A 24,264-nucleotide genomic window follows, 5' to 3' on the forward strand; every position below is an offset into this window, starting at 1 on the left:
GCAGGCTTGTAGGTTTTAATGTTTCATGATTCATGATTGTTAACAGAGCACGCTCAAGGAGGTCCCCAGAGAATCTGTTCTGACTTTAGAAGCACTTTCTGTGGACAATGGAGGGCCCCGCCTCATCATACTCTGGCTTGCTGATCCACATCTGCTGGAAGGTGGAGAGAGAGGCCAGGATGGAGCCTCCGATCCAGACTGAGTACTTCCGCTCTGGGGGAGCAATAATCTGCAAAGAGCAAATGTGGGGAATCATGGTCAGTTGCCAAGGTATAGGGAAGGTGGTCCAGGAATCATCTCATCATACTGCCAGACTGCCCTGGGAAAGGACAGCTCCTGTGGTCAGAAAGGAACTAGGAGAAGCCTTGTAGTGGATCAGACTATTGCTCAGATTGTCACCCTGCCTCCCACTTCATTCCCCTGCCCCTCCATGAGAAGAATGGGCTGGGCCCTGTCTGCTTTGGCCAATAGGATATCAGCAGACTTGACATAGTGGCTAGAAATGTGCTTCAGTCATGCAAGTGGCACAGTCTCTTGTGTCTCTGTCATCTTCATGAGAAGAACTTCCCTTAAAGAGCTACTGGCCCTTTAACCTGAGCCCCACAGTAAGAGATGCACCCCTGACCTGAGTTGGCTAGACCTGCAGAACTGCCAAGCCAAACTTGACCCAAAACAACTGACTCCCAGCTGACCTGCAGATGCATGAACAATAAATGCTTATTGTTATGTGACCTGACATTTCACAGTTGCTGTTACCCAGCAATAGCTAGCCAATACAAACATCTATAAGGGCAGTGCTGTTCTTTTCTTGCCTGGATGCATGGGCAGCTTGGGCTGGGATTCCTCCTTTCTGGAGTATAAGCCAGTCTACTCAATAGTCTCTTGTATCTGAGAAGTTCTCAAATTCATACATGCCACTGGGATTCCTGAGCTTGGCCTTTAGAACTTCGTTGCCATGTCAGACAACTTTGAACTTCATCTAAAAGTGGACTCAAAAGGACTATGACTCTTCAACTAACTCCTGTTTCTGAAAGGACTAAGAATCCAATGCTAGAACAAGCCAGATGTGAAACAGATTTTTTTTTTTTTGGTCTCCTAAGGATATCCCTACATATTTCCTAAATTGCAGATCAAGGAATTACAGAATAAGTAGGGTCTTTAGAAGTTATCTTTTTCACGCAGACAAAAGTCACACCGGGGCTCCTTTGACATACACCTCAAGGACGGGCGCAGCCACTAAGAAGGTAAAGGATTTTATTGCTGGGCAGCTCTAGTGAGAAAACTCTGGGCTGTCTTGGGCTGGAGGCCCTAAATCTCAGCCCCATTTCCACCCTACTCTATTCTTCCATATTCTGGAGCTGGCCTCATCTCCCCCACACATCTTGCTGTCCAATTTGGCTGGGGAGTTTGTACATGCACACACCCTTGGGCACCTTTACTCACTCTCTTCCCCCTGCCTGCAGTGCCCTTTCCCTTCCTCTGGTCTTATTTAAGGTGTTCTCCCATTGCACATGTCTAATGAGCAGATCTTAAACTCCTGAACAGCTGGCCATGTTATTAAACTCAGGGCATTGGCTCATAAATTGGGATATGCATCAAATCACTGGTGTCCGTTTGTCAGTGTAGGTGATGGCGGTACCCCATACCTGTTGAACAGGAATCTGGGGGTGAGGCTAGGTCTGGTATCCTGACACATGGTCTTAGTAAAAAAAACCACTGCCCAAGGCCTGGCACAGTGCCCACCATACGGCAGGCCTCAATAAACATGACTGCTTCAGTGGTTCCAGGTGAGAAGAGCTTGGAGGTGCTCATCTGTTTTCTGATGGCCCATTCTGCTTCCCTGGGCAGGGAGGCCTTTGTGAAAAAGGTTCTTAGAATACTAACATATAGAACACACTTCCTCAGCTCAGAGGCCAACTTTATCATGAGACTCTAACTTTCAACCTATTTGTTATCGCTATTTGGCGCCTACCTTTTTCTAACCCCTCTAGCAAAACAGTTCCTAGAAATCCTGAAAAGGTCTGTCTGGTTGCTTGGGGACCAGAGGCTGGGGAGGGGTGGTAAGACAGGTGGGATCCTGTGCTGAGGAGGCCTATGAGGTGCGAAGCAGTGTGGGAGGGCTGCGGCCGAGATGGGACACAGGTCAGAGGTTATCCAGGAATCGAGGCATGTCCCTGTAGCCTGTCCTACAGCCAACATTCTCTCTCTGGAACTTTCACCTTAAAAAGGTTTCCCAGGTCCTTTTTAAAGTTTAAAGATGGTGAGGTGCTGCCTCTTCCTTTTCTTTCCCTCTTTAAACTCCTCATTTCCTTTTCAACCTCTTCAACATTCTCTCCATTCCAAATTCATTTTACCTCCTTCTCATACAGTGTCCATGAGATTGTGCTTAAGAGCCCAGAATAAATGTGTATCCCATTCAGGGTCCCAGGAACATACTCCCCCCACAAGATGAAATCTGCCTCAGGCCAGGATAAAGGTGACCACCAAGCTGTAGGCCTGGCAGCCTTACTTGGACCTGTGTACCCAAGTACACAGGTCTTTGTACAAAGAATAGGATGAGGGGAGCCAGGGTAGCACCCACCTTGATCTTCATGGTACTGGGGGCCAGGGCTGTGATCTCCTTCTGCATTCTGTCGGCAATGCCAGGGTACATGGTGGTACCCCCGGAGAGGACATTGTTGGCGTATAAATCCTTGCGGATGTCAATGTCACACTTCATGATGGAATTGTAGGTTGTTTCATGAATTCCAGCTGACTCCATGCCTAGGAGAGACCACAGTATCTGGTCAGGACCCACCACCCCACACCTACAGCTCCTCAGGTGACCCTTCTATCAGGACAGCTACCCTGATTTGCCTGTCACCTCCCTACTGGACTGTAAGATCAGACCCTCTAACTGGTCACTGCCCTGCCTTGAGTTTCCCCTATTCTGAGTGATCGTTCACGCTGCTGCCTGATGAATATTTCTAGAGGGACGCTTCCGTTGTATCACTTTTTTTACAACTTTATTGAGATATAATTCATGTACCATGATACTCATCCCTTTAAAGTGTATAGTTTAAAGAGTTGTACAACCATCACCACAGTCTAATTTTGGAATATGTTTAGCACCCCCCAAATAAACTCTATACCCATTGGCAGACACTCTCCATTTTCCCCTTCTCCCCTTTCCCAGCCTTAGGCAATCACTAATCTATTTTCAATCTCTATAGATGTGCCTATTCTGGACATTTCATATAAATGAAACCATACAATATTCTTTCATGTCTGGCTCATTTCACTTAGCATAATGTTTTCAAGGTTCTTCCATGTTATAGTCAGTTATAGCCAAAAAATATCCCACTCTAATCACATCGTGTTTGCCTACTAGTTGACATCTAGCCACCTTTGTCTGCAACCGAGATCTTCCACAGTAAAAGGCCCTGCCTGCCAAAACAGCTCATGCCCACATACCTGAGTTTCCCCCCCTCCAGTCTTTTTCCATGTGGTATTATTCCACACTGTAGGCAGAGGAATCTTCCTCAAGTGAAATTCGGACTTCTGTACTCTGCTGCTTAAAGACTTCCAGGGGATTTGAAATTGCTGATATGATTAACACCCACGCTCTTTGTGTGACCCAGCAGCTCTCTTCAATTTCCCGTGTGTGAATGCGTGCACACGTGCACATACACACACACAAACACACACACACTTCACCTGTGATGTCCCAAATAGAATATGACGTGCACATATTCCATAATTTTCACAAGCTTTCCCTCTGCCTTGCATGCCATTCCCCACTTTGCACTCCTTCCATCCCCAGATACCGTAAGGTGATGCTCATTCTTCAAGGTTCTGTTCAAAGATTCAGCTTTATGAGAAGCCTTGCCTGATTTCTTAGGCCTATAGCACTTTATCTGGTTTGCTATTTACCACTACATTGTATGCCAACATTTGCTAACAGGCCTTCCTCTTATATACTTCTCAAGATGATAGTTATCCTTGTATTAAACATTATCTTATTTAACCCCTATCTAGTAGGTACTATCACGATTTCTACTTTGTAGATAAAAAAACTGAGATTTGAAGAAGGTAACATGCCCAAGGTATAGCACTTGAAGGACCAGAATCAAGACTTAAAACCAGGTCTGACCCCCAAACCCACTCTGTCTACTCCTATAGATTTCAGACCCCGTGATCTAAATGGTGAGAATTCAAGAAGAGTTTTGTGTTTTAACCTCATTCTTAGTTTCATGTTATATTCCCATCCCATTTTTCCTTTATTTTGGTTTCCTTATCCTTTTATTTAAAATTAGATTTTATCTAGTTGTATTGTTCATGTATTTTCAGCCCTTTCTGGAAAATTTTGGGTAAGTATAAACAATAAACAGTGTGTGTGATTGGCCAGAACTAAGGCAGAGCCTCACCAATGAACGAGGGCTGGAAGAGGGTCTCTGGGCAGCGGAAGCGCTCATTGCCAATGGTGATGACCTGCCCATCTGGCAGCTCGTAGCTCTTCTCCAGGGAGGAAGAGGAGGCTGCCGTGGCCATCTCATTCTCGAAGTCCAGGGCCACGTAGCACAGCTTTTCCTTGATGTCTCGCACAATTTCTCGCTCGGCTAGAAAGAGTAGAAATGAGAGAGAGTAGATACTCGGCTCTGCTAGTTTGGTTGTCCCATTTTGGTCTCCATGAAAACTTCCTTCTTCCTTCTCCTTTGGATTCAGTCTCAAGATTTGCTTGATTCTCAAGCAAAACTTTGCATGTACTTTTCATCTAGCTCTTATCACTCTGTCTTGACAAAGCTGCAGGCCTTCCTGAGGGCCTTGCAGCACACATCTCCCATCTAGATGGAGGCTTATATGCTGGGATTGTACAGAATCTAGGAAAGCCCCTACCTATAAATTCTTCCTGCCTTGGGGACCACTTCCCCTTAGAAATTCAGACCTTAGTTATTCCATTTGTCCTCAAACCATAAACACTTCGAGGTAATGAAATGCACCACCAGTCTTGCCACCATCCAGCCCCATAAAAACTAGCTCTGATCCTGTGGACGTGGACAGAGGTAGCAGGACCCTGGGGAGGGAGGGTGTGCTGTGAAAGCACAGTTAACGGAGGGTGAAGACAAGCATTTCTTAGAATAAGTAGGTCTAAGCCTCGTACCCCTCCCCAGGGTGTCTTGGTTGGGAAACTTGTCCCTTGAAAAAGGCTCCCCTGACTATCTGGTCTGGTCCAGGGCCCCAACCCCAGCTCATGGCCTCCCTATCTACCCTAAGAGAGTTTGAGCACACAGGGCCACTGACTTCTCATTACTCATGAGAGTTTCTGGTCCTAGATCAGATTTGGTTCTGAGCCCAAGTCAAGTCCAGAAAGAGGATGGGTACCTGTGGTCACAAAGGAATAGCCTCTCTCTGTGAGGATCTTCATGAGGTAGTCCGTGAGGTCGCGGCCAGCCAGGTCAAGGCGCATGATGGCATGAGGCAGTGCATAGCCCTCGTAGATAGGAACATTGTGGGTGACACCATCCCCTGAATCCAGGACGATGCCTAAGGACGGAGGAGATAAGGCCTATGAAACCCTGTATTTTTTTCATCTGTTTCTTTCTGGGACCTGTCACCAAATGATCTTCAACGACCATATGTTTCTTTAGCAGCTGGAAAATTCACCCACTGTGAGAATTATCAATCATATTTTTTGTGTACGTCAATTTTGTGTATGTCAGTGTATTTTCCCAAATGAAACTGTAGGCTTCTGGAAGGCAAATGAAACATCTCCTCTTCTTATATCCCTTGAAACACTTTCACAAAAATGCATACTTGTCAACTGGCATCTAGGGTGCGCATTCCTTAAGTTAGAGTGAATAATTTGCATATCCTTCAGGCATCAAACTAACATATACGCTCATGCAATTAGAATGTTAGCACTCAAAGGACTATAAAAACCAGCTTGAAAAAAATGAACATTCTCTACTGATGAAACTTTTAGTAAACTATGAAAGGATATAAGTTTTCTCAGCATGATAAGAAATCCCTCTTGATCCAACAGCCATATAATGGATGGGGAAACATTACAATATTGTTACTATATTATTATTATTTAATATTGTCCTTGATGTTCTAGCCAATGCAATATGACGAGAAATAGAAATAAGAGGTATTATTATCAAAAGGAAAGAGGATCATCATTATTTGCAGATAAAGTAGTGTGTATGTTAATCGCTCAGTTGTGTCTGACTCTTTGAGATCCCACGGACTGTAGCCCATACTTAAAAGACCTAAGAGGACTAAGTGAGAAACCATTAGCGTTAATAAGATGTCTCAGTAAAGGGCAGATCCAAAATAAATATCCAGAGATCAGTAGCTTACTCTTATACAAGGATGTTGGTCACAGCATAACTTATAATAAGCAAAAATTGGAGGCAAACCTAAAGGTTCTGCATTAGAGAAATGGCAAAATCAGTCAACCAATCATGGAAGCCTCACACACAATGACTACCATGTGGCGTGTGAACATGACGTCCACGGCATAAAACCAAGCGCAAGGCGCAGGATTCAAAACCATGTGTACCTGCATTCCCCCGTCACTGTCCTCATCACGTGCAGTGAAATTATCCTTTAATTTCTTCTCTCCTCCACTAGACTGTGTTAGCTGCAAACTGGCTCATCTGTCTTGTTTCCCAGTGTGCTGCATGGCTGGCTCATGTGTGCAAACTGGCTCATCTGTCAGTTTCCCAGTGTGCCCATGGCCTGCAGCGTTTGGCACAGGGTATGAAGTATTGGAGAATATTTGAATGGATGAATAAATGGACAAATCAATGAATACATGAATGAATGTTTGAAAGGTGTTTCTGGAAGCTGTCAAGCCCTTATTAAAAATCACTTCATTTTGAAGTTCCCTCTGTTTTCCCTGAGTTTTCTATGCCAAGGCCACCTCATACTTATACAGCCACCATCACAGATTCTGCCATTGCTGCTTCGTGAGCAGAAACATTCCAGTACTGTTGGAGAGTGTGCACAAGCTCCCTGACTAACTCCTGTGATGGAAATGGCCCTTGCGGTCATGATTTGCTCGTGTAGATTCTCTTCAGCTATACTGGGGGGCTTGCACCTACATTCTACCTGGGTTTCCCTCTGTTATCCCTCACCCAGGTTTTCGTTGGGCTTTGGCTGTCCCTTTGATTCTTCTGAACAGGAATCTCTCCAGGAGCCCAGCTTTCCCTTGCTTCCCCTCAAGTCAAAAAGGGAACAGATTCCAGGGCTGCTTACCCGTTGTGCGGCCAGAAGCATAGAGGGAGAGCACAGCTTGAATGGCGACGTACATGGCGGGGACGTTGAAGGTTTCAAACATGATCTGAAAGAACAACACAGAATGGAAGACTTAGAAATCACAGGTCTCTTGGCCCACAGAATGGTTGGTAATTTTATTAAGGGGGGGACCTGTGCCTGTTAACCCCGCTCCAACCTCCCATGGGTTCTGGCGTGGACTGCACGCATAGCAGGTCCTCAAAACTACTCTTTTGCATTGATGCATGGTTGGGAAAAAGAATCTGGCCAAGCATCCATGTGTGTTCCTGCGCTGGTACGCAGGTCTTCCTGGCCTCTTACCTGGGTCATCTTCTCCCTGTTGGCCTTGGGATTCAGAGGGGCCTCTGTGAGCAGGGTGGGGTGTTCCTCAGGGGCTACCCGCAGCTCATTGTAGAAGGAGTGGTGCCAGATCTGGTTGGGAGAAAAGTCAGATGAGTCCAGCAGACTCTCAGTGGGCGGGGAAATTCCAACTGGCATGTCCGTACTGGGGGAGGATGGCTTGATGGTCTCAGAATAGACTGGATCTGGAGAGGAGGCCCGTCAGCACTGGGAATTTCTGATCACTCTTTCAAGGGTGTATTCCTTCTCATCAGGGCCCCAGACAGGACTCAGACCTAGGGCCAACATACTCAGTGTGTTGATTATTTCCATCTGACCATGGCTCCTTTTCACTCCGCTCCCTCGTCTTCCCTGCACCTGCAGCTCTCTGGCTTCTGGCTGTGTTTGGCTGATCGAAGATACCAGCAAGGGGTTGCAGAGTGTGAGGCGGGAGGAGGGCAGGGTGCCCTCCTGGCCAAGCTGAGGTCTCCCTGAGCAGGGCTCCTGCTGTGTGGCCCCTCTTCAGGCTCTAGCTCTCACTGACCTCTAGCCTCGCCACCCTTGCCCTTCAGCCTTCCAGCTCTAAGAGCTTTCCCTGCTGCTGGTACTCGGGTGTCTCTGCCTCTCTTTCTGGTTCCCTAACCTGCTCACACCTCTGTAAGTAGTCCTTCCTTAAATTAATTCAGAACCCCAGCTGAGTGTATACTGTCTCCTGTTGAAGCCTGACAGATATGCATGGACTGTCACTGTCTATTACTGACCAGGCTGTTCTTCAGAGCAGGGTTTCTCAGCCTCAGCGCTTTGACATTTTAGGTCAATAATTCTTCATCGTGGGGGCTGACCTGTGCATTACGGGGTGTTTAGCAGCATCCTTGGCTTCCACGCTCTGGAGGCCAGTAGCACCTCTCCAGTTGTGAGGAGCACAAATGTCTCCAGAAGTTGCCAGATGCCCCTGGGAGGCAAAATTATCCTGGCTGAGAATCACTGCTTTAGATGAAGCTAGTTCTTTTTTTTACTTCTGTATGTGTGCTGTGCTTAGTCACTCAGTCGTGTCCGACTCTTTGTGACCCCATGGACTGTAGCCCGCCAGGCTCCTCTGTCCCTGGGATTCTCCAGGCAAGAACACTGGAGTGGGTTGCCATGCCCTTCTCCAGGGAATCTTCCCAAACCAGGGATTGAGCCGAGGTCTCCTGCACCGCAGGCGGATTCTTTACTGTCTGAGCCACCGGGGAAGCCTGGTAGTTTACTTCTACATATTGAATATTTAATAGTTACAGGGCACAATATTAGATTCTGAAAACATTGCATGGTAGTTTTAGAGGAAGTTACTTCTTCCCACTGTGTCCGGTTCCCTCTGAGTAATCCAGACAGCAAACAAGAGCCTTTATTTCAAAGGGATTCAGCAAAGAGTGGTAGGGACACAGGGCTTTGATTTCCCCAGAGGTGGGGCACAGAGCCCTTGTGTCCATTGCACCGGTATGTTTATGGGCCTCAGGTTTTGTGCTGCTGCTGCTACTAAGTTGCTCAGTCCTGTCCGACTCTGTGTGACCCCAGAGACGGCAGCTAGGATGGTGCTAAATGTAACCTTAGTTTCCAAGTCTAGAGCGGAGAAAAGCAGTCAAAAAGACAAAATGCAAAGACACATTCATATTCAAGTGAAGGAAGAGGCAGGAGAAGTCCATTTTCTAGGAGATCTGAGAGAGCCCTGAAGGCAAAGGACGGTCTCCAAAGACTGAGAAGGGCAGCCGAGGCAGAGCAAATGGCACAGGCAGAGGCCGCAGGCTGTGGGGGTGTCACAGGAGACAGAAGAGACCGCAGTTAGGCTTAATAAGGTGATGTCAGTGTTTCCCCAAATGTGGCCTCAGTTGTGGGGATAATTGCTATAGGTGCAGCTTCCCAGGCTGTATCCCAGGCCCATAAATCAGAATCTTTTTGGATGTTGGGTCCAACCATCTGCACTTCATTTTATTTCATTTTCAAAAGCTTTTATAAAGTACTTTGAAGTTTAAGTTATGAAGTACTTTAAAAGTTAAAGATGTTGACAATTTTTAAATTAGGAAAATTTCTTTAAGAGGAATACAAATTTCCCATATTTCCATCACTTACTAATAAACAGTTAACACTTTGGCTTTTTTCTCTCCCTAATCTTTCATCTTTATGTATTTTCAAATTTATTACTATTATCATTTATTCACTTCATATGCTTTCATTTATTTCTTACTTACTACGATTACATTTCTGTGTTCAATTTTGTTTCCTATCACTTTTCAGTTAATATAAGTAAATAATTTTCTTTTTCATAGTAAATATTTATTTTTAATAAATTGAGTTAAAAACTGTTTTAATGCTTATATGACAGTTGATCATATCTCATCACCATCATATATTTAATCACATTGCTATTCAGGGTAGCTTGATTTTTTGTATAATTGTGTGAAAACTATCTTTGTACCTATTACATTTTCTTTTTTCTATTCAGGATGTTTTCCAAAAAAGAAAAGTTCTAAGAGGGGCTGCACATACAACTGTGACTAATGCATACTGCTGTATGGCAGAGACCAGCACAGCACCGCAAAGCAAGCATTCTGCAGCAACAACAACAAATCGTCCATCTAGAATTACTTTCAACTCTTTCAGCAGTGCCTGAGTTTTTATCATAAAAAAAGTTCATTCAGCTGATTCAGTATCCATTCATTCTTTGGTTAATCTTCACACACAGTTTTCTCAAATGTACTTTCAAATATTGCATAATGCTGAAAACCATGAACTATCCCAAAGACTGTCTGGAAAATGAGAGGAATCACCATTGCTTTTATCTCTGTTTGACAAGGCAGCAGCCAGTAAAATAAAACCCTTCCTTTTGGTGGTAATGGAACAGTATACTTGACTGCCAGACATCCATTTTTATAAAAAGCCAAAGCAGTGGGGTATAAAACACCACATGCCATGCCAATCAGTGAACTTCTCAGAACACAGTTTTCCTGGCTTGTATTACCTAAATACAAAGCATCTGTTATAAGAAGCCTGTAGGAAACTGTAGTGGACAAAAATGGAAGTAGAGTCAATGATGCATATGTCTTCAAAGCATCATGTTTAACCTTGAGGTTAAATGAGGTTTCCCGATATTCCAGGGAAAGCAACTGTTGTTCCAAAGGTCACTGTTCCATATATAGAAAAGTCTTTTCTTTTCTAAAGTATTCAAATTTTTTTCTGTGATTTCAGTGACCATTGGTGTTCTGACTTTTGCATCTCCTAAAGAAGGACTGGACTGACCATGTGTGTGTGTTGGTATCTTGAGGTCCTTGCCTGCTTCCCCAGCTCCCACCAGCACACCTGAAGCCCTCGGGTCAGCTCCAGCCTCACGCCTGGGTGCTGCCATCTTGGTGACTGCTGGAAAATGCTTTGATTTCTATTACTCACAAAGAGGCTAATTTTGTCTTTACTTCAGAATAAGAAATTGCCTATTTCACCCTTATCTGCATTCAATGTTCTCACTCTTAAAATATGAAATAATTTGACAGATAAAAATAACACCTAGCTGTTTTACTCTAAATTTTTAAATAAAACTTTAAATAATTTTTCAAATAATTTTCAGATTTTCAACTTTTAATCATTTCTATTTGGCCAATTCCCTGGTCATGCCCCTTGATTATTTGTCTGGTGGAGACTTTGTGTTTTTAATTATCAATTTATATTAGTTGTTTATATTAATCCTCTATTACACTAGTTGTGAAATTTCTTTGCAATCTGTTGTTTGCCTTCTAAATTTGGTTTTATTTTTACATACTAGAAATTATGATTTTTAAGAAATCACATTTGTTATTCTTTCTATGACTTATTTCACCAGAAATTTGATACTCATACTTACTATATTGTATTTTTCTCATTAATTTTTTTACATTTAACTTTGTGTTCAACTGATGTGTTTTAATGAAATTGTATGAGGTAAGGGCCATAAACAGATTCCCTGCCCCCCCAAATAATGAATCAGTTGTCACAGTAATCCTTTTTTGACAACAGTAATCAGTTGTCACTGAGTAATCCTTTTTTCCCCTCTGGTCTTGGAAGTTACATTTACTATTTCTTTTTCACCTTTGTACTGGCATCAGATTGTTTTAATTTGTATAACTGTATATCTTAATATTCAGATATAGCAAGTCTTCTGTCAGTTTTCCTTATTCATAATAGTCTCATAAATTTTATTTTATTTATTTCTCCAAACTTTATGATTATCTTGCATAATTAAAGCTTGTGTTATTTTTAGTCAAACTCAAGGAAGTAGAGAGTAAAAATGGAGTTACCAGGAGCTGGGGGGAGGGGAAAGGGAGGTGCTCTTGGTCAAGGCGCACGGAGTGTCAGGTATGCGGAATGAGTAAACCTGGAGATCTAACAGAATATATTAGCATGGTGACTAGAGGTAACAATACTGTCCTTAAAATTTGCTAAGAGGATAAATATTAAGTGTTCTCACTACAAGGAAAAAAAACAAACTGTGAGGTAGTAGATATGTTATTAGCTTGAATATGGTGACTGATACATAATGTATATACATTATCGAATTATCAAGTTGTATACCTTAAATATATACAATTGTGAGATTTTTATTAGAATGGCAATGAGGGCTTCCCTGATAGCTCAGTTGGTAAAGAATCCACCTGCAATGCCGGAGACCCCAGTTCAATTTCTGGGTCGGGAAGATCCACTGGAGAAGGGATAGGCTACCCACTCCAGTATTCTTGGGCTTCCCTGGTGGCTCAGCTGGTAAAGAATCCACCTGCAATGCGGGAGACCTGGGTTCGATCCTTGGGTTGGGAAGATCCCCTGGAGAAGGGAAAGGCTACCCACTCCAGTATTCTGGCCTGGAGAATTCCATGGACTGTACACTCCATGGGGTTACGAAGAGTCAGACATAACTGAGCGACTTTCACTTTACTTTTAATGAGCCTATAAATCAACTTGAAAAAATTTGACAGCTTTATCCTATTGAATTTTTCTTTTAAAGTATGTAATGTACTTTTAGGAATTTCTTTAAAGAGTCCATATTACTACTGTGAATAAAAATTTTGTCTATTGTTTTTAAATTAGATATCATTAGACATATACAAGTAATATGTGCCATGTATTGAGCATTAAGTATGCTCCATGCTTTGGGATTATACTATTTGCCTAATTCAACCTTCAGCGCAACCTAGTGAAGAAAGTATTTTTATTTCCACAAGTAAGGAAGCTGAGGTTTAGAGGAAGTTTTTGCTCCCAAATCTCCCTGCTTCTGGTACCAGTGTCTGTGCTTTTAACCGCCCCACAGAGTGGAGCAAAAAGCAATTACATTTTTTATCTGTTTATCTCTCATTCAGAGTGACTGAATTTAAGGTTTAGAGAAAAGTGTATGTGAAGCACAGATTTCAAATCAGCTTTCTTTATTCTCAGCTGCAAGACTGCAGCTGCTGCTCAATAAGCCCTCTGTTACATTTCAAGAGACAGTCATTGCAGAAACAAGAATTCTCAGACAACTGTCAGTGGGATTTATCAAAAGAATATTAGAAATATTGTACACCAACTATACTTCAATTAAAAAAGAATATTAGAAAGGTTCTATTAGCATTTTGCACATGATTTTGTTGAACACAAACTACTATTTAAAAACTACCCCCATATCTTCCTTTTCTGGATATTTTATTTTCATTTATCATTCACAGGTGGTTTTGTTCCTGATATTAGTATTTCCTAGGTATCTAGTGAAAGTTTGATTTTTTGTTTGTTTTTTTGTTTTGGCCACACCACACGGCAGGCAGGATCTTAGTTCCCAGACCAGGGACGGAAGCCCCGTCCCCTGTGGTGGAAGCGTGGAGTCCTAACCACTGGACCACCAGGGAAGTCCTTCTTCCATTTTCTGACATGAAAAAAAGCTTCTAGAAACCAGTAGCAATTCTTACTTAAATTTTTCACTAGAGAAGCATCATAATAGTATAGCATCAATGTACCTATCTGAGGCAGGACAGGGAACATAAAGAGGATATTCACCTTTTTGGAGGGGACCATGCATTTTAAAGAAGGACAAGCACTGGGCTGGGATGAAAGCTGCAGGAAAGGATAAAACTCGGACTTAGGCTGGACCAGGTCCTCAGATGCCAGACACGGAGTTAGGAACCTACTGCTGGTCAGTGATGAGCTACTGAAGAGTCCCAGGAGGCAAGTGACATGGTTTGGTCTGTTAGAAAGACAAGCTTTGCAACAGTGCAGAGAATGAATTAGGCAATTGAGACAGGAGACAGAGAAATCAGTCAGGAAGCCACTGGAATCATCCAGTGAGAGATGTTGGCAACTTAGGCTGGGGAATGCCCAGGGGGGTGGACAGGAAGGAAAGAAAGATGTGAGAAACATCGTAGAGGAAGAGTTGACAGGGCAGAAGGTCTTGATGATATTAAAATGAGCACATTACAGGAGGGGTCCACAAATACCTTCTCCATGTCATCCCAGTTAGTGATGATGCCGTGTTCAATGGGGTATTTGAGAGTAAGGATCCCACGCTTGCTCTGAGCTTCATCTCCCACATAGCTGTCTTTCTGGCCCATTCCCACCATCACACCCTGCAATGCAAAAGAGAAGGAAGGAGAACAGAATTGGCTGAGGGTTCCACTTGGAGGGATTCAGGCATTGGAGAGTCTCTGAAGAAGGATAAAGACAAGAAGAATGTCCTTTTTTCCCACTGGAAACCAGGCTGAAGGAAGCGGGGTGAGGCAGATGCTGATGAATGGGGAAATGATGGGAGAGAAGACGGATGATTTCTCGTGGGCGTGTCTCCCTTCTCTGTCCTAAAACAATGTCATTTTCTGAGAGAACAGGGCTCATCCATACACTTCTCCCTCTTACTTTACTTGAAACACACACACACACACACAAACACACACACACACGGCTCCCCGTGGATGCCACAATGCAGTGCTTCTTCCCAGGAACTCAAAGCCTTGGGTCCACATGAGCGTACCTGGTGACGAGGGCGACCCACAATGGAAGGAAAGACGGCGCGGGGGGCGTCATCTCCTGCGAAGCCAGCTTTGCACAGGCCAGAGCCATTGTCACACACGAGCGCGGTGGTCTCTTCTTCACACATGGTGAGTGTGGCCGAGTGAACCAGGGGCTGGAGCAGCTAGGGAACTGGGGAGAAGAGAGGTAGTTGGCCACTTCTCAAAATCATGCTGGAGACGATCTTCTCGGCTTTGGGGTCTGACCCCGTGGGCAACTAGGGCCTACTTCCAGACGGACAGGCAAGGACCCGGCCCTGCACTCTGGCATTTGGGCCTCTTCCCTCTCTCTACCCTGCTGTTTTGAGCTCAACTGTGTACCCCCCAATTTCTGTGTTGAAGTCTAACCCTAGTGCCTCAGAATGTACCAGTATTGGAGGATAAAGCCTTTAAAGAGATAAGTAAGAGTAAAATGAGGTCATTGATCTATTATGACTGGTACCAAATGTGCCTAATTCAATAGAATGGGTATCTTTACAAGAGAAAATTGAAACAGAGACACACAGAGGAAGACCATGTAAAGACATAGCAAGAAGACAATCATCTACAAGCAAAGGAGAGAGGCCTCAGGAGAAACCAGCCCTGCTGACACCTTGCCCTCAGACTGCTAACCTCCAGAACTGTGAAAAAATAAAATTTCCCTTGCTAAGCCAGTCTGTGATACTTTATTATGGCAGCCCTCACAAACAAATCCACCTGCCTCTCAAAGGCCTGAAATGATACAAAGTGTTAATCCAATGGAAAAACTCTCTACAGACTTGAAGTTTAGAAAAGAAATAGAAAAAACTTGCAATAAACATAATTAAGGATTATCATTTACTATATACCAGAACTCTTATAAATCAATAAGAAAAAAGTAAATAGCTCAAAATGAAAAAAAAAAAACAACTATGAAGTAGATAATTGACAGAAAAGGAAATGCACATTCCCAACAATTACCTGAAAAGGTGATCAGCCTCATTAGTTATCAGGAAATGCAAATGAAGTAAGACCATTTTCACCCATCTCATTGTTAAGATTCGAAGTTTTATCATAGCTGTTGGCTAAGTTGTGGGAACACTGGCACTCTTTAATCCGAAAAACACATCAATGTACAATGTGGCACTGCCTAAACGTCCCTTGTGGGATATTGTACTGAGGTTAAGGGAAGGGACAGGCAGATCGACATGGACTAATGTGGACAAGTTTCTAAACCATTCTGCTGAGTGAACAAAGCAAGTTGCAGGATAGATGGCCCAGCATAAAAAATTTGTGAGTTTTTTTTAAAGCACAAAAAATATTGCGCATTTTCTATAATTTTCTTTTTGTGGATGTGAACACATAGCAAAAAGTTCTGGGGAAAAAAAACTAAGGCTGATCATAGCAGTTACCTGGAGGTGGGAAGGGGACTGGGAGGAGAAGTGTCGTAATGTTTTAATTTTTAACAAGGAGACTGTATCCATGTACAGTCTATAATTAAAATCAGTCATAACATATCATCAAGGAAAAAAAGATGCAGCAGTTCTAGGTGAAATGTACAATCCTAAGGATAGAAGCCCCTGGAGGACAAGGAAAGCAAGAGAATTCATGATGGGACTCACTGCCCCTGTCATTTCAGATGGAAAAAAAAACAGAGAAGTCCTGCCTCCAGTGCTGATACCTGAATTGGGATGGCTGCAAACTGACTAGGAAATTAATGTTTCTAACATGTTGCAGGTTTTCTTTCTTTTGAGTGACAAAGGAGAAGTAATAGCAGTCTAGGAGATGGTGTGCAGATCACTATCTGGCCAGCAAGCCCCGGGTGGAAGGTGGAGAGAGTCTCAGCTGAGGGGGATGGGGGTCCAGAGAAGAGAGGCACAAGGCGTGGAAAGAGAAGGTGGCTGCGGAGCTCACCGAGCTTCGCTCAGAACATGCAGCAGGAGGGGAAGAAGAGAGCTGCCGCAGACAACTGGGACCCCGGCTCCCGTACGACCTTACGTGGGAGGAGGACAGCAAAGACCATGACCAGAGGAAAGAGGGAGAGTCCTAGTCCTGTGAATGCCAAAGACTACCTAGAGACTGAGCAAAAGCTTGTTCACACAATTTTCGGGCTAAAAGGAAGCCCTTCCTGTTATGTTCAAAGCAGGGTGTACACCCGGGGAGAGGCCACCGGGACGTCTAGAATCCAACCCTGCTTGTCCTTGCTGACCCTCATGATGCCCTTGGCCATGGAGAGCAAGTCCCAACTTTCTCATTCAGCCCACAAGGTCCAGCAAGGTCTGGCCCCTGCCTGTGTCCCCAGACTCATCTCCTGTCTGGACCCCCTCCTTGGCCTTCTCACTGAGGCTATGTGGAGGTTCTTTCCATCCTCCGAACTGTGTCATCTCCTGTCCCTTCTGGACCTTTAGATGCAGGGTCTGGAACCCCCTTCCCCCAACCTGTTTACTACTCTGACTCCCATCACCTGTCAGGCTTCTGTATCAACATTGCATTTTCAGTCTTTTTGGCCCACTAGTCTCAGTGGCATAGAACAAACACTGGTGAGAAGACAAGAAGGTCAGATGTGATGGAGATTGAAGGGAAGTGCCTGGCTGCTCAGAGCCCATGGTTGCCAATGGGGAAGAGATAGTTAGGGAGTTTGAGATCTACATGTGTACACTGCTAGACTGCAAATAGATAACCAACAACATCCTACTGCGTAGCACAGGGAACTCTGTTCAATGCTATGTGGCAGCCTGGATCAGAGGGGAGTTTAGGGAAGAAGGAATACATGTATATGTATGGCTGAGTCCTTTTGCTGTCCACCTGAAACTATCACAACATTGTTAATTGGCAATACCCCAATATAAAATAAAAAGGTTTTAAAAAATTTAAAGAAAAAGTACCTAGTTGTTCAAAACAATGCTGCCTTTGGTTTGAACAGTTTCTGGATTGCAGAGAAGTTCCCTAACCTACCATGTTGGAACCATGGAGAAATGGAGAGATGGCAGGAGATGGAGATGGCAAAAGTTCCAGTGTTCAAAAAGGGAAACAAGGCAGTGGTCTAAAACCTCAGGTAATCTTGGTATCCAAATTAGGTGGGTTTCCAGAAGGCACTATTAAAGAAAGCATTATTAAAGAAGAAGTGATTTCTTATAACTGACTAGGGTTTACTAACAACAAATAGCCTCCTTTTTTTCCCCAAGACTCTCTGGCTGGAAATGAAGGAGAACGTGGGAGAAATTGAGCTTAATTTGATCTTGGCATCTGACAAGTTCTCCTGTGACATCACTATTGATAAAGCCATGTAGGCCGAAGAATAAAACAATTAGGCATATTCACAGCTATCTGAGTTACTGTCACTGAAAGGTGTTCACTGATAGATCACTGTCAACCTGGAGGCAACGATATACCTCAGAACTCCACTCCTGGTCCTTTCTCATGTTTTATATATGAACTGGACAAAAATGTAGAGTACACGCTGATCATATGTCCAGATAAAACACATCTGTTGGCTGGAAGGATCAAAATCTAAGATGATCTCAAAAAGCAGAGAAAAACAAGTTAAATTCACTAGGATTAAATTTAACAGGATAAATATGAAATTGTAAAGGTGAGTCTGAATAACAAACTGTGAAAGTTCTTGTTCAGCCTCTGTGAGAAGGACCTGGGGTCTTGTGGACAGTCAGCAGTGTTCTGGAGCCAGGATAAAAGCTGACCCCATCTCCAGCCTGAAAGCTGTGTCTGCTCCTTAGGACTACACTTGCCCGCAGAGGTGTGGGAAGGTGAGCTCCTGTTCACAGCTGACGAGGCGAACAGGACTACCTTTCTGAAGGAGAATTTACAAATATTTATCAAAAGTCTTTAAAAATGCACATGTCTTTTCACAAATACACTTCTAGCAATTTATCCTTGACAGTGAAAGTGGAAGTTGCTCAGTTGTGTCTGACTCTCTGCAATCCCATTTACTATACAGTCCATGGGATTCTCCAGGCCAGAATTCTGAAGTAGATAGCCTTTCCCTTCTCCAGGGGATCTTCCCAACTCAGGGATTGAACCCAGGTCTCCTGAATTGCGGGCAGACTCTTTACCAGCTGAGCCACCAGGGAAGCCCATTTATCCTTGGGTGAGTGCAAAGATTTGGCCAACTTTAATGCCAAAAAGTTTATTGAATAATAAATAAAATGCTTGTAAACTAGTTGCCAGAAACCTTCCCATAATAGAGCAGAATATTTACTGCCATGGAAAAGGTGCAGGCTGTCTTGTTAGGTGAAACACAGTATATTCTGTGTTTAGATTTTTGGTAAAAACACATCTTTAATTTTTAAAAATTGAATGCCTTTCACACATACTATCTATTTAATCCTCACAGAAGCCCTGAGTAAAGATATTCTTAGTTCCAACTTACAGATAAGCAAACCAAATCTCAGAAAAGTGAAAGGACATAGCTCTCAGGCTGCTCACCGGGGGAGGTAGGGCTGGCCACAGCCCATGAGGCTCCAAAGCCTGGGCTTGCCCCTTCCCCAGCAGCTCAGTGACACCCACACAACTTCTCCATGTTTGGTGTTTTTGTTTCTGCCTCTCTGTCTCTCTAGCACTGCTGGCAGCAAAAGCCCTAAAACAAAAGGGTCAGTGTTCTTTTCTCTCTCGGAGCCTTTGAGCCCCTCCCGTGCCATGACAAGATCTAGATTTATGTTGACAGCCCCCGTGCTGGTGGGCAGCACGAAGTAGATGCTCAGTAAATGTCAGATGACAATCCCTCCACCTGCCTGGGCTCCACCGTGACAGTCTGCTCTGCCCCTGAGAGCTGAACTCCCAGTTCCCACAGTCCCAGGCAGCTCGCTCACATGATTTAGAACCACGAAGGGTCCAAAAGACTGATCTATACATCAGTGTCTCTTTTGCTGTCTCGTACACAGGATTATTGTTACCATCTTTCTAAATTCCATATATATGCGTTAGTATACTGTATTGGTGTTTTTCTTTCTGGCTTACTTCACTCTGTATAATAGGCTCCAATTTCATCCACCTCATTAGAACTGATTCAAATGTATTCTTTTTAATGGCTGAGTAATACTCCATTGTGTATATGTACCACAGCTTTCTTATCCATTCATCTGCAGAGAGAGAGGGTGGGAAGATTTGGCAGAATGGCACTGAAGCATGTATAATATCATGTATGAAACGAGTCGCCAGTCCAGGTTCGATGTACGATACTGGATGCTTGGGGCTGGTGCACTGGGACGACCCAGAGGGATGGTATGGGGAGGGAGGAGGGAGGAGGGTTCAGGATGGGGAACACATGTATACCTGTGGCGGATTCATTTCGATATTTGGCAAAACTAACACAATATTGTAAAGTTTAAAAAAAAAAAAAGAAATTAAACAACAACAACAAAAAATAGATTAAAAAAAAAAAAAAAGAACCACGAAGGGATGGTCTTCTTCACAAGCTGGGCACAGAGCGCTGGGTTTCCTTGTTCTAGCAGGTGGTCCACCTAGAGGAGAAAACAACCTCCAAACGTGGCCAAGAAGCAAAGCTGCCCCTCTGTGACTATCTCCCTCTGGGGTCCCCTCTCTCGTGTGACCTGTAGTTCAAGCCGGTCTGGCTTTTTGGTGAACCCTATTGTGTCCCCCTGAAGTTCTGCACTTACAGGAAGAAAGCGTGTTGGACTTGATTTCCCAGCAGCTGAGACAAGCCACAGAGTGACTTCAAGCTGTCAGCCGTGCCATTCTGCAGCACTTGAGGTGGATTCAGATCTGCTTTTTCTTGAAGTTGGAACCAAATGAGAAGCGAGGGAGGTGAAGGCAGAGGGAGGGCAGCTGGCGGCAGGGGCCCTCTGGGGGAAGGCTTGGACCCTGGAGCCAGCCTCTCCTGGAAGGTCTCTGCTGGGGGAAATTCTAAACCTCACTCAGCCGCTTGCTGGTAATTTGTGGCTAGACTCGAGTGTGTCAGCTGAACCAGAGCCAACGTCACTGTGGTTTCCTGGGTCACAATCCCTTTACACTCGCAGAAAACCCAAGTGCACTGTTCTGGCCCTTTCAGCACATACTACATCTGGGCTTCATTGAGGATTTCACAGAGTTAGAAGCACAAATCCCCGCTCCTCCCCAAAAAGTGGCCAAAACCCAAAGACATAATGAGTGCAAAGGATTTGCTCACCCACACATACCCCTGGCCACCCCCAAGCAAATCCGAGAACAGGGTGAGCGCTCCCCACCCTCACTCTGAAGATTTGGTTTCAGAGTTCTCTCCCGCCCTCTTTCCTTTTCTCTCCTCCCTTCAGGTGCCCCTTCCCGTGGCTCAGTTCCACGGCTCCCTCTCTGGCCTTCAGTTTCCTCAACTGTAAAATGGAAATGGTGACATCTATCTCCCGGGATAATGGATCAAATGAAATAATGGAAATGAAGTGCTTTATAAAGTGCAAATCAGGGTCAGTAAACTCCTGACCCTGTAGTCTACAAACTACAACACCTGTTTTTGTGACACCCTTGAATTAAGAATGGTTTTGATATTTTTTAATGGTTGCAAAAAAGTCAAAGAATAAGATTCTAATACCCAAGAAAATTATATGAAATCAAATAATAAATAAAGTTCTATTGGAACACAACTACATCCATTTATTTACATACTGTCCGTGGCTGCTCCAGTACAATGGCAGAGTTGAGTAATTGTGAGAGAGACCTTTAGACTCACAAAGCCTAAAATATTTACTATTTTGTTCTCTACAGAAAGTTTCCCAATCCCTATTGTAAAGGACTGAAAAAATAATAATTCTTGTTATCTCTCTTATCTTCTCCATTACAACTTGCTCTCAGGATGAAGTCTGCCACACTGGAAGGAGATGAAGGATCTGCTTCACCAATCAATGATTATTGAAAGGAAGGTTGAATTTATGCCAGTTTCCAAAGGCATTTTCATTTCAGTGAAAAGTTTGAGTCCTAAAAGGAAAGCCTCTCAAATATAGTGAGATTTCAAGTAATAGTTGGGGAAATAGATTGGAGTGAGGGCTTCAATTGACAGCTAAGCAGCCGCCTATTATAATCTGCAAGTGCATACATCCATACAATGACTGCGTGAGGAACACTCCTACGGTGGAAAATTCTAGCGGCACCTCTTATTAACTTCAGGGTACCTTGACTTGGTTAATTCTAATTAAATTAAAAATGGCTTCTTGCTCGTAACCCTACTGGTCCTCAGGAATCTGCCATTTGGACTTGCTGTTCTGTTTTATCCTGGCCACTCTCTTCCCCTGCTCAGATCTAGACCTGACCCCTCTCCTGAGCCCCACGGCCCTGGCACCGCAACTCCATCTCTGAGACTGCCATCCTCATCGATGGCATCGTCCTCTGGTTGGATTGGCCCCTCAGAGACTTGTACCCCCACCCAGGATGGAGCCCGGTTCCCCAGTCCTCCCTGCTCCTTCCCCTCCAATCCTCAGGCCTTTTATGTCTGGATCCACCGCCAGCTGGGACCAGTGCACTGCTGTAGCAGTCTTGCCCTGTTCCAGCCCACTCCCCTCACAGCTGCCTGAGCAGTCCTTTCAGGGGGCAGACCTCTTGCTGTTACCATTCTGTGATGCCCCATTGCCCAGTCCTTTAGTTTAGTGGAGAAGGCAATGGCACCCCACTCCAGTACTCTTGCCTGGGAAATCCCATGGATGGAGGAGCCTGGTGGGCTGCAGTCCATGGGGTCGCTAAGAGTCGGGCACGACTGAGCCACTTCACTTTCACTTTTCACTTTCACGCATTGGAGAAGGAAATGGCAACCCAGTCCAGTGTTCTTGCCTGGAGAATCCCAGGAACAGGGGAGCCTGGTGGGCTGCGGTCTATGGGGTCGCAGAGTCGGACACGACTGAAGTGATTTAGCAGCAGCAGCACCAGCAGAAAGCCCTAGTAATCTGGCCCCGCCTTCTCCTCTGACCTTAGAACTCCCTGCTTCCTGCCTTGAAATCTATATTCAGTGGAGCTGAGCCACTTAAACAGTCCCAAAGACCACTTGTCCTCTGTCCTGGGACTATCCCGACTTTAGGACCCAGGTTAGGTACCCATTCTTCCAGGAAGCCTTCCCTGATAACTTCTGGGCTGGGTGAGAGACTCCTGGGCTTTACCTCTTTCATATATTTATCTTTTCCATGGTTTTCATTTGTCTCTCCTAGTGATTGCAGAACCCCTACTCTGTCCTAAGGAGCAGGGACAATGCCTGCTTACATAACAAGTGCGCCAAGAAGTGTTGCCAGAATGAACAAAGGGAAGGAGGAAAGAAATGTAGCTTCAAGGTCATGATGTCATATTGCCCATCCTGGTTTCCCAGGTGTGACGTATAATATCTGCTCATTAGATTTCTTCTAGTTCCCCTCCATCTGTGTCATAGGAATCTCTCTATGCAGCCCAAGGGCTAACCTCAAACTCTAAACCCATTCAAATGGTAAAAGCAAGAGCTTAAAGCCTCCCTGTGCAAAGGGCGGTTCCAGACCAGCCACCTCAGCCTCACCTGGGAGCTTATTAGGGGTGGAAATTATCAGCTCCCATCCCAGTCTACTGAGTCAGAATCTGGGGTAAGGCAGTCTGTTTCAGCAAACTGTCCAGGTGATATTTAAGGTCTGAGCACTCAGGGCCAGGCCCTGACAGTGTTGAGCTGGGAACTTTCTACAAATATTATTTCATTTAATCCTCACAACAGCACTGCCAGGGAGATATAGTATTACTTCCATTGCTGGGTGGTCTATCTTCAAGGCCTGCACCACTACACCGGCCAGCCTCAGCTGTAAAGAGATGTTAGCAGAGTTTGATCGCAAAAGTGGACACAGCCCCTTGGTCTATTTCCCTCTTAATTATTTATGCTCACGTGTCTGTGTGTGTGTGTCACTGGGGGAGGACAACGACATTGGTGGTGGTCTCACAGCTGGGTGAGGGTCTTAACTTCCCCAGGTCTCAGTGTCTTCATCGCAGAATGAATTGTTAATAGATGGTTCCACTTCCTTCCAGCCCTAAAGTCACATGATGCCCCGGGACACTTACTCCACCCTACTCCTGATTTGTTGCATCCTGGAGCCTTCAAGACCGAGAAAACTCTTAGCCAAGCATGAAGCAGAAGTCAGAGAGACAAGAGGTGGTCTGAAGAAAATATTCACCCATCCCCAACAAGACATCTCACAGACACAAGGGCTATGACTGGTTTGGATTTAAATGCCCTGGGAAGTCATTTCTCTGAAAAGCATCTGCTCCCCTAAACAGCCTCCCAGACATCCTGAGCCATGACAAAGGACACGGAATAGATCTGCACTGGCCCTGGTGAGCAGTGAGAAGAGAGAGCGCGCAGGTAACATATCCCACCCAGCACCTGGTTAAGAGGGCAGGGAGCTGTGCTGCCCTTGCCCGAGGATGCCCCATGGCCAGAAATGCCTTCTCCTGGCAGGCAGCAGTGTGCTTGCAGGCGCCACTGCACACCAAGGGCCTTGACGTGTGACCTAGGCCAGCGTCACCAAAGCCAGGCCAATCTGAAGGCGCCTCCTGTACCCAGGGGGCCAGGCGGCCCCAAAAAGACAGAGACAGCAGAAGCTGTATAGTACTCACCGAGTGTAGGAGAGGTTCTTCTCCCAGTGACTGAGGGCTGGTGTGTCTTTGGCATAAATACCAGAGCAATATAAAACCCCAGAGGCGGATCTTCTTTAAACAGAGTCCCTAAAAAGGCCAGCTGACGGTG

General features: G+C 44.7%; 1 protein-coding gene and 1 pseudogene across 1 annotated transcript; both read right to left on the reverse strand.

Moving 5' to 3' along the window:
- ACTG2 (actin gamma 2, smooth muscle) lies at positions 1 to 24,264 on the reverse strand. Its single transcript, XM_070798428.1, has 9 exons — positions 24,135 to 24,264; positions 14,585 to 14,754; positions 14,058 to 14,186; positions 7,582 to 7,692; positions 7,243 to 7,327; positions 5,362 to 5,523; positions 4,407 to 4,598; positions 2,582 to 2,763; positions 1 to 229 (listed from the first exon to the last, which is right to left on the reverse strand). Exons 2-9 carry the CDS (start codon positions 14,708 to 14,710, stop codon positions 86 to 88), a joined length of 1,131 nt encoding a protein of 376 aa, XP_070654529.1. The 5' UTR covers positions 14,711 to 14,754; positions 24,135 to 24,264; the 3' UTR covers positions 1 to 85.
- LOC139185730 (complex I assembly factor TMEM126B, mitochondrial pseudogene) lies at positions 7,594 to 14,051 on the reverse strand (annotated as a pseudogene).

Source organism: Bos indicus, chromosome 11 (genome assembly GCF_029378745.1).
Source record: "Bos indicus isolate NIAB-ARS_2022 breed Sahiwal x Tharparkar chromosome 11, NIAB-ARS_B.indTharparkar_mat_pri_1.0, whole genome shotgun sequence".
In the NCBI taxonomy this organism is placed as follows: domain Eukaryota; kingdom Metazoa; phylum Chordata; class Mammalia; order Artiodactyla; family Bovidae; genus Bos; species Bos indicus.

Coding starts and splice junctions, on each gene's coding strand:
- ACTG2 (XM_070798428.1), bottom strand. CDS start 14,710: ATGTGTGAAGAAGAGACCACCGCGCTCGTGTGTGACAATGGCTCTGGC. Junction 14,187..14,584: donor TGGGTCGCCCTCGTCACCAG/GTACGCTCATGT, acceptor TTTGCATTGCAG/GGTGTGATGGTGGGAATGGG. Junction 2,764..4,406: donor CTTCCAGCCCTCGTTCATTG/GTGAGGCTCTGC, acceptor GGTCTCTCCTAG/GCATGGAGTCAGCTGGAATT.